General features: G+C 38.0%; 1 protein-coding gene across 1 annotated transcript in view; it reads right to left on the bottom strand.

Moving 5' to 3' along the window:
- Positions 1-374: 374 nt before the first annotated feature.
- The window catches only part of LOC136858242 (pentatricopeptide repeat-containing protein 1, mitochondrial), a 223,335-nt gene continuing 213,058 nt past the window's right edge, over positions 375-10,651 (bottom strand). Inside the window, exon 12 of the mRNA XM_067137642.2 lies at positions 375-731. Within this exon, the coding sequence (XP_066993743.2) occupies positions 540-731 (192 nt within the window). The 3' untranslated portion in view covers positions 375-539. The remainder of the gene's footprint in view (positions 732-10,651) is intronic.

Here is a 10,651-nt window from a genome sequence, read left to right as displayed (position 1 = left end):
TCTGACTTTATTTTATGAATAAACTTTGAACAAAACTTAACATTCCATTATACTTACTTTACTTCCCTCTCCTCTGTAAAAAGTCAGATAAAGACCACACACCTCTGTGTCGAGTCTCGTGTTCAGCTAGCCATCGAAATAAACTTTTATGGTTACAGTACGAAGTAGCTGTCATTTTGTGAGATATCATCCTATTTCTTGAAAAAGCTGGATCAAGGATTTAGCATTGATAAGAGTGAAATTTCTGGACAACTGACACAGGAAATTATGTCTTGTAGGAATGGATAATGAGGGATTTTTAAAACATGACTTGATTAGGATGCTCGTGGGACCACATAATTTGAACAAATAACCCAAGAAAAAGCTTACGGGAATCGATACTCAAGATTCCACTGTATTCTGAGTTTCAGATGTTCCAGAAATTTATTTGACAAAAAGAAGGAATGAAACAAATACAGTACTCTATATATTCCATAACTATTATATACAGTATGAAGGGATTACATTTGAAGAGTTGTCACGTGTTACACAGCATGACTTTAATTCTTCCTACGAATGGACTGAAACTGGTTCTCATTTTCAGGGAGCTTTTTGCGAAACTGCTCCCAGGGATGCACTTCTTCTTCTGCCTTTATTTCTTTCAGCCAGCCTCGGTACTTGTAACTGAAGTTGCGAAATTCTTTGCTGAAGGTTTTACTTCGTACGTATTCAGGTACATCTAAGTCTTGATTCTAAAAATAAAGAAAATACTGCATGAATTTTTTCAAAAGAAAAAGTAATGTCTAAAAGTGCAGTTGTTCAAGAGATTAGATTACTGTGAAGAAAAGATCATTAAAAACAGTACTGTACATGTAACTTATCACAATAAATCTATCTTATTTTCATCATCATCATCATCATCATCAAGTTTCCACTCCAGTTTCCCGGGTGTGGTATCTAACAAGCATTTTTATAAGCTATTTTGAAAATCAAGTAAAATGTCGAGCCCTTTATTACTACAAGTGGGATTCTAGTCATAATACATGCTAATGGATAGTCCTTATCTTAGACCATAAATTGAGATATCAGCCTATTATTATTAGCTTAAGGCAACACTCCGAAAATAAAAATTGATATTTTGGTCATTTTGGCAATTTTTTTTAAATTACTGAAATTGAAAGGATTGAGATTCTTATTTCTTGTCACAAAGTTATTTCGTAGAGTTCAAACAATTTATCACTTTAATAATGCTTTGTTCACCAGTCTGCACACAGCAGAAATGGGTGACATCTGCTGAACTGCTTTGTTAGGTAATGATGACATTGTCATGTTTCCATTCAATCAAATATGCCTGTTCTTTGCAATTATGCATCCATGGGATGGGCCAAATGCCCCCCCCCCCCGCTTCTCTCGATACGTTTATACTGACTCGAGCTGTAAGATCTACCATATTTCTGAATGAATTTATAAAACCTGTTTACGAACTAATATTTCAGTACTCGACTGTCATTGAGCAACATTTTATGCTTGTATTGGTATTCCTGATGGTACTACAATAGTGCTGGCAACTATAAGTTTTGTTATTCTTGTAGGTTTAATCTTTTTGTGGGCTCTGTGGTGCTAGCCAGTCTGTTTACTTTTGTGAAGTACTTGCACAAGTAACGTCTTGTGGTTGCGTATCAGGATACTGTTATCACTGAAAGACTGTGTGTTGGAATATTTGGTAGTTTGTATTCAAGGGAATAAACAATATGCGTAAACATAAATCAGCCTTAGCTAAGCGACGAATTGCTGGACTTTTGATAGGAAAGAGGTGGGGATCAGCTATTACCGGACAGGAGTCTCCATTGAAGAAATCATTCTCATCAGGAAAGTGTCACATCAACTTCAAGCCCTATAAGTCCTGCAACTATACCCAACAATCATGACATGACATGACATGACATGATATGATATGACAGACACTACAATCCCAATAACTACGACTCAGGAAAGGTAGCATTGTGAAAAACAAAATGCAGATGAATAATTTATCGTTCTTTGGAGAAGAAGAAGAGACAAGCTTCCAGAGTTACCACTATTCTTACAGAAGCTGCTAAGAAAGGAAGGGAAGGAAAAACATATGGTTCTGGTGACTTTTAGGTAATGAATCAGGAAGAAAACATCACTTGAACTTTGCTTTAATTTTCCTGCCAATTGTAATTTTTACACTTAAATCCGATTTTTCTCCCATAATATTCAGCCAATTGTAAAAAAAAATTGTATGGTATATGTATCACAGCTATATTAAGAAACCTGCGAATGGAATTTTCAATTGCAAAATTTCTTCAAGTAGTAGAGATTTTTAAGTCCAAAATTTAAGAATGTAAAGATTACAGAAACTTTAGTACGGTATATATCTCCTTATATAAATTATGTACAGAAAAATCGATATGTAGTGCTTTTAAAAGATGTATTATCTATCTAATTACAAATTTACATTAACATGTTAATTAAATTTCATGAAAAAAATTGAATTAAAAATTTCAAAAAATTTCCAAATTTGTGTGTGGAAAAACTGTTAATAGTATATGAATGAAATTTTCATGATATCTCTACTTTTATGTAGGTGACATTCCCACAAAGTTTCGTGAGAATCCATTGATAAGGTAAAAATCTCTTTTTCTCTTTGGAGTGTCGCCTGAGTCACTACACTCATATTACATAAATACATTAAACATAATCCTAATGCCTAGATAGGTACAAAAACACTGAGAAAATCAACAATTCAAAAGAGAATTTCATAAAACAATGTCCAGATTGTACAGTCACTGTATGGCCTGCACTGAAGCTGTCATAAATCCTTCCACAGATCCACCGAATGGCCTTCTTTCACACTCGGTGACAATGTGATGGACTGTCTGCTCCACCTAACCACAACTGAAGCTAGGGGAGGATCACAAGCCCCTTTGTGAAGTGATGAAGCACATCGTCCATGGTTGGTTCAAACCCTGTTGATAGAAACCCAAATTCTCCATGGCAGGTCAACACCAGGAGGGGATGGTGTACATTAACACACTGCGGACCGGCCCCGAGAAAACTCGTGCATGCCTAGCCGAACGTTGCGGACCGGTCCCGAGTTATCTCGTGTTAGCAGCAGACTGAAGTTTAGTGCTATCTTTTGATATATAGCGGAACTATTTGGAGGTCAAGGGTGCTAGAACTCTTATGTATGGTTCTACACAATCGATAGTCGCAGTTCTTTTTGATTATTCTTCATATCATAGCTTTTCTTTGCATTTCCTGACAACATGTTTACAAAGTTTGAAGAGCCATGCAAGATGGCAGCGCTCAGGGATCGCACGTGTTTAGACAGGGATGAAATTATTCGCGTATTATGTGCTGATACAGGCTCAGAATGTTGAAGTGATGCTGAATATTTAGAGTTCGATGATGAAATACATTCTAATGGAAATGTTTCAAGTGATGACGAGTAGATATCCTTATCTTCAAGGTGTGGAACTCACGTGGTGCAGGACGAGTCTCATAATTGTGTTAGGGTGTAAATATTCTAAATATTGTAAATAATATAGTGTTTTCTGACAACTAGGTTATGGACAACAGTAAACCAAGGCTAGAGGATTTTGAACGTGCTCCTGATATAAAGGTATGGCCTAATGAACCTGGAAACGTAGGACAAGTATCAGTACTTATGTTTGTGAGGACTTTTTCATTATGTAGCTGAGCAGACAAACTTATACTATGAGCAGAATTCACATTCTCGTAACGTATCCCGTAAAACCCAAAGTGGACTAATGTCCCTAGGAGGGAAATTAAAAAATTGTTTTGTGTATATTGATAGGGCAGGTTAAGAAACCGTATCTGAAAGATTACTGGCCAACCGATCCCCTAATAGAAAAACCATATATTTCGGAAAACTATGAGCCGAAATAGATTTTAGCAAATACTTACCTAACTGCATCTCAACTACTAATCAGGAATGCCGCCAGAATAAAACACAGTAGTCCTTCAAAGGCTAGTGAAGTTTTGGCAGTTTATTTGAATGCATGCACTCCAGTTTGGAGGTAGTTAGAAAGTGGCCGGGAACAGGGCTGTGCATGGGGTGAAGGGCACCCGGTCCGCAATGTGTTAAATAAAGGCTGTCTTGCCACTCATGAGAAACTTTGCTGCACCAACACCTTCGTCATTAATTTGCAGCACTGAAGTTGCTTGAAAACTCTTTTCAAGCTGTTTGAATCGGTGGTGACTAGATTTCAAATACTGAAATCCACCAGTTATATAACTGTGGATATGGAGAGACTAGTTCATTGTTATTTTTGAGTATTTTTGGACTTCATTCTCCTTAGCCCAGGAGGTTCGATGTAATTGAATACAGGCAGCCAGAAAAGTAGGGTGGATTTAACTGTTCTAGTGATCTGTTTTGCTGGTGCTTGGAATCAGACACCATTTTCTAAAATACACACTCAAAATGGTCTGGTCAGCATTTATTTTTCTCTCTATCTAGTCCAATGAGGTGTGTTGAGCTAGATCATCAAACTGGCAAGGGAAGGTAGCTCTTATGTCTGCAATGTACAACTTGAACAACAATGGTATGAGCACAGATCCTTCAGGGAACCCATTATTGAGAACTTTCAGTTTGCTATACTTACTATCCATTACTACCTGAAGCTTCCTATTTGACAACATATTGTTTACCAACTGTGTCAATAACTTGCATCATGTCAGTTTAAAGAACTTATACACAACTCTATCCCTCCACACTGTATTATATGCTGCTGAGAGGTCTATGAACACAGGTCCACTCTTCAACTGTTTCTTGAAGCCTGACTTGAAGTAGGTTGTCAATACTAAAACTTGGTCTTCATAACTTGGATGTGGTCTGAAACCTGCCTGTTCAACTGGAAGGGTGTTAAAAATTTGAGGACTGATCAAAGTATAAAGGAGTCATTTCAGTAGTTTATAACAAACACTCAATAGGACAATTGGCCAATAACTTTCAGGGTGATCGGCAGGCTTCCCTGGTTTAAGGAAGTCTATAATCTTAATACACTTGAACTCTGGTGGAAGTTTTCTGGTAAGTACAATGTTAGAAAAGAACTACAACAGCCACAGCCAGTTCCTTGCATTCTTTCCGCAGTGTGTACGGAATCAAGGAAGATGACCACTAAGTGGTCGAATTCCATCCACACCAGGAGCCTTTCCATTTCTCATCCCCTTCAGGGCAACAAGAGCAGAATCTTCAGTGAAAGATGTCAAAGTGCAGTGTGTCTGCATAAAGAAAAGTCTTGTCTTAGTAACCTCATATGGTGCACATCACGTTTTACTTTTGACAAATGAGCAATAAGGCTGCCAATTTGCTTAAGCATACTTGCCAACCTTTCCGATTTACCCGGAAACTTTCCGATTTTAAACCCGTCTTCCGATTTTCTGATTTATTTTCACTTCTTCGTATATTCGACCAATATAACTTCTAGTATGGCCAATACTCTTCCCCTAGGATAAATTCTTACGTGCTTGTTCAATTTACAAAACCTCATTTTCAAGCGTATTTATTTGATGCTTTATTTCATAAGCGTTTTGTCCGGCGCCTTCGTGTATCGTGTTTCCCACTCACTACAGCAGTGTGTGCACTTTATACAGCTGGGGATTCAGGGCAGCAATCGTCCTGCAAGCAAGACAGGCTGGCGCACGTTAGCGACTCAGTTAATCGGGATGAAAGAATGAGTTTGTTATTGTTGTTCGCGCGCTGTTAACATCATTTCTATGCGTAGTTTCATTGGAGTTGTAGGCCACTTGTTTTTTCTTGCATTTCTATGCTTTCCCCCACAGCCCAAGTCGTATGTTAATAATGTATGGGACATATTGAATTGTTTTGTATGTGGTAGTTTCGCGTATTTAAGTGCATAATTTTAATGAATTGAATGTTTTTAAAGGGGTTGTGTCGGTGACACTTTCAGGTACTTTATTTTCTCGTTATGGCCAAAAAATATAACAAACGTTATCTCCAAGTGTTCAGAGATACCTATAAATTTCTGTTCATTTTACCGTCTGATAAAGAAACTACCGTATTCTCTCGCGTAATTAACGCCCTTGCATAATTTATGGATCTCAATATTTTTGGGTCCAAAGTGGAGAAAAAGAAATGTTCACGTATTTGACGCACCCACAACTTCGAACATCCATCACGCAGCTCCGGATGCGTTTTGAAATATAGATGTCAACTACTCAAGTAGCAGGCTTCCTATTGCGAAAGCAGACATTCCAAATTCAGGGCAACGTGCTGTTATTAGCCGGTAGGTAATTCCACTGCACTAGTTTTACGAGTGTTTCGGGTACAGACATTCTGTGATCTCAAAATTGTTTGTCAGTCCACAGTATTCGAGTAATACTGCATCATACTAACTCGCAGAAACATAAGGGAATAGGGCAGCGGGCAGCAAGTATTCAATGCCCAAATGAAACTTGCGCCACCGTGGTAACAGAAGTGCACTTCAAGCAGCCAACAAGTCTCGCAAAGCATTTTGCGGACCAAAAAGCAGTGAGTTTCTGCAAGTAGAGGAGGTTCTGCTTAAATATATGATTTTGTTATGCAACGTTGGATAAGCCATTTCTCATGAAATGCAGTATTTTAAAGAATGTGAAATAACCGCTGCAAATGGAATCAGTGTCTCGGATTTGAAGATTAGCCCAGGCTTGATTAATTTTATGAAGAGAAATGGACTTCATCATGCCAAAAAATGACGAATGATTTAAACCATTTTCATCACTTTGTGATTGAGAAGCGTAAAGTGAAGGAATATTTGATCTCCCTTATAGGACGCTAATCAGTTTCCATATGCCATAAAGTTGAACAATCGATAAGAAAGGAACATACAGTGTTATCGTACGCGCTACCGGAAGCAAAAAACAACGATGTATTACAATGCTTGTTGTAACAGCTGACGTCAGAAAGCTTGCACTTTACACTGTTCTGAAACAAAAAACAATGTCTAAAGCAAAACTTCCTCGAGTGATCCACGTTCGTATTCAAGAAGAAGGGAGGATGGACAGGTCACTCATACGAGATTGGATACGAAGGGTTTGGGGTAATGTAGCAGGGTCCTCCCTCCTTCCTGCTCCTAGTCCCTTCCTATCACACCACTGCCATAAGACCTATCTGTGTCGGTGCGACGTAAAGCAGATTGTAAAAAAAAAAAAAAAAAAAAAAAAATCAATGAAATTACTTACACAACAATTTGCTTATACATATGGCTAATTAAAGCTTTGAAGTAAAGAGTGTTTGCTGCACATAATTATACACACACAAGTTATTTACATTATTTACACCTCACCCGCACATCTTTCAGTCTGATTTAACAGCTTAAGTTGTGGCTTGGCATTGTTTTCTTCAGAAAGTTAATAGAATATGTGTCTGGATAATAATGTATGCTTCAAAACTTTTGGTCTTCAAAATAGAAATGGCTTCCAGTGTCCATTGGGCATCGATAACCTGAATAATGTCCTGTTCTTCTTAATCAGATTAAAAATTTGTTCACACTCTGCATTACTATGTGATCTGGTTAGAACAGACAGCATCAGTCTAGAGATCCTGTCATATTTATGATGTCTATCAGCTCCACAGATATTCAACAACTGTGCCCATTTTGAATCATTAGAAGCTTGGTTACTTACAACACTAGATAAGTCATCTATTTGAAGAGCCGCAAACTGGCTTTGGAGTTCATTCACAGCGTCATCTCTTGTTTCATTTTCTTTTTTACACAAAATAACAGGGAACTTCTCCAAAAAGAAATTAAAAAAAAGAAAACTGTGCTGCTTCAATGGCATCAACTTTAGCAATCTGTGCATGCCTTTATGTATCAGTTTAAAAGAGAACTTGTTAATCATGTAGTCGCAGACTGCACAAAAATAGTTTCTGACTGACGAGAAAAAACTATTTGTCTTCATCTTGTAGAGTCTTAACCAAGTTGGAGGTTTGAATGCCAATAACCAATTCTTCATCATCCTTTTGTTCGCCTCCGTAGCGTAACGGTTAGTGTTATTAGCTGCCATCCTCGGAGGTCCAGGTTCGATTCCCAGTACTGCCAGAAATTTAAGACTGGCGGGAGGGCTGGCATGTGGTTGAAATGGTACATGCAGCTCACCTTCATTGGGGGTGTGCCTGAAAACAGCTGCACCACCTCGGGATGACGACAAGAGTTTATTTATCATCCTTCTGAACTGAGTGATACCGGACATCACATTAAGCAATGCAGACTGTTTAACTACACTTGGCTTGACAAACTTGAAGAGAATTTGTTTCAATAGATCAATCATTAATTCAAACAGTACATGGGTATGCGGGGAAGCACTCTGAAGGACTCTATTGATCTTATCGAATGATGGGATAGTCACGTGCAAAAAAAATAAAATACAAAATGCCTTGTTTAGGTCAAAGGAAAGAAACAAAAACAGCTTTTCACTACAAGATATAGTGGGATTCATGTTTCTGAGAACAGGTGATTCATGTATGGAAGAACATATCTTTATTTTGGCAGAAGATGAGGAGAAGGAGGTAGAGGAAGAATCACAACCTCTCTTCATTTGTTTGTCATCAGATCTAATGTGTCCTGCTTTGGGAATAGTAAAAAAGGGTAAATTGGCAGAAATATTTAGAGCAAACACTACCACCTCACCCTTAAGAAATGAAAGAAGTGGAACCCACTGATCTAATAATCTGTCTAAAAACCTGGCTAGGGATAACCATCTTGTGCACAAGTGCTTCAACAACTTCTTTGTTTCTTTACCATGCATACTTTGAAATTTCTGAAGACGTTCGTTTAGTTTGAAACTCTTCTCCAAGTAATAGAAAATATTAACAAGAATCCCATCAATTCTGACTGGTTAAGTTGCGGCAGATTTTTTAGCAATTAAGTTAGTTAGATGGCAGCTGCAACCAATGCCAAAAATATCCCGATGAACTTTCAAAACTGCTAGACCTCCATTTTTCTGTCTGATCATAACAGGAGCATTGTCTGAACAGACTGCCAGACGGTCCTTAAATAGCACATAATTCCAACTTTGACAATAGCAGCTTTCCTATGTTGTGCCCTGTCTAATCCCCTTCCAATCCTGGCACCGATAGAACAGTATTTATAACACTTTCTCGAGCAGCATCATAAAAATTAACCACTATGGGATACAACCTGGAATTGGTACCATTGGTTTCATCTGTCGACAAAGAAAATGAGCTATTGTGTAAACAAGTAATAATGTTTTGTGTTGCAGTACACGCCATATAGTTCAGAACACACGTAGTTTTTTTTGTGACCACAACTTTTTTGGGGGGGATTTTCGACGTGGGAAATATCGTTCTGAACAAAGCTCCTACATGATCAGCTGCACTCAATGGAATATTGTGTTCCACTAAAAGAGAAGTAAACACTTGGCCTTGATTACATCGTAAATATTATCTTCAGCTTTGGCAAAATAACTGTTTAATTTATTTTTCTCCCTTAGATTTCAAATTACCAAAATGTTTAACACACTTTACAAAATGCAAACTTGTCTCCTTTTCTGATTTCGGTAAACATGGGAAACCCAAAGAAGAGATTTCCCTAAACACCTGATGATAATGTTTTTTGTAGATTTACAAATGAATAACGATAAACAACCCGATCATAAGAATAAATAAGCAATGAACACAATTCATTTTACTCCACAACTGCATAACCTCAGCTTTGCAACATGTGGTAATAAATATGAAACAAATTAAGCTATGAACATAATTCACATGTTATTCCATAACTACAACATGACCAACGCTTTGCAATTTGTAGTTAAGAACAAAAGAAGTATTTTTTATACAGGACAGTAGATGTTATTGAACGAATCAGTGCATTAAAGAAGAAGCGTCAGTCCCTTTCAACGCAAAAAAGCGATATTGATCGATTAGGATTCAGGACGCATCTTGTATTCCCAGTCAAAGAATGTAACGACCAAATGAATATAAATCAGAGTGATGTATCGAATATTCACTGATCAGTGGCCTGCAGAAACCTGTTCTGGTGCAAATTTAAAAAAGAAGATCTTGGCATGTAAAATGGTAAAATATTATTCATCCTGTAAAACATACGGCCTTCCTGTAAATAAAAAAAAAAAAAAAAAACATAAAGGCAGGCAGATATGCACACATGTTGTCACTTATGGCAGGGCTTCCAACTGGTCTATTCCACAGGATAATCTAACCTGTGGGAGGGGACGGTATAATAACACCCATGGTATCCCCTGCCTGGCGTAAAAGGCGACTAAAAGGGGCTCCAGGGACTCTTAACTTGGGAGCGTAGGTTGGTGACCACGAGGCCCTCAGCTGAGTCCTGGCATTGCTTCCACTTACTTGTGCCAGGCTCTTCACTTTTATCCATCTTATCCGACTTCCCTTGGCCAACTTTTATCTTTTCCGACCCCGATGGTATTAGAGCACTTGAGGCGTAGGGAGTCTTTCACTTTCATGCCCTTCGACGCCCTTGTGTCTTTCTTTGGCCAATATCTTCATTTTTTGAAGTATCGGACCGCTTCTATTTTTTCTCTTTGATTAGTGTTATATAGAGGATAGTTGCCAAGTTGTACTTCCTCTTAACACATTGGAGACGCCACTTGTAGAAACTACGGGCACACTACTTCATTGCTGCTG

This window comes from Anabrus simplex, chromosome 1 (assembly GCF_040414725.1).
Source record: "Anabrus simplex isolate iqAnaSimp1 chromosome 1, ASM4041472v1, whole genome shotgun sequence".
In the NCBI taxonomy this organism is placed as follows: Eukaryota; Metazoa; Arthropoda; class Insecta; order Orthoptera; family Tettigoniidae; genus Anabrus; species Anabrus simplex.
This window is presented reverse-complemented; position numbering and strand designations above follow the sequence as displayed.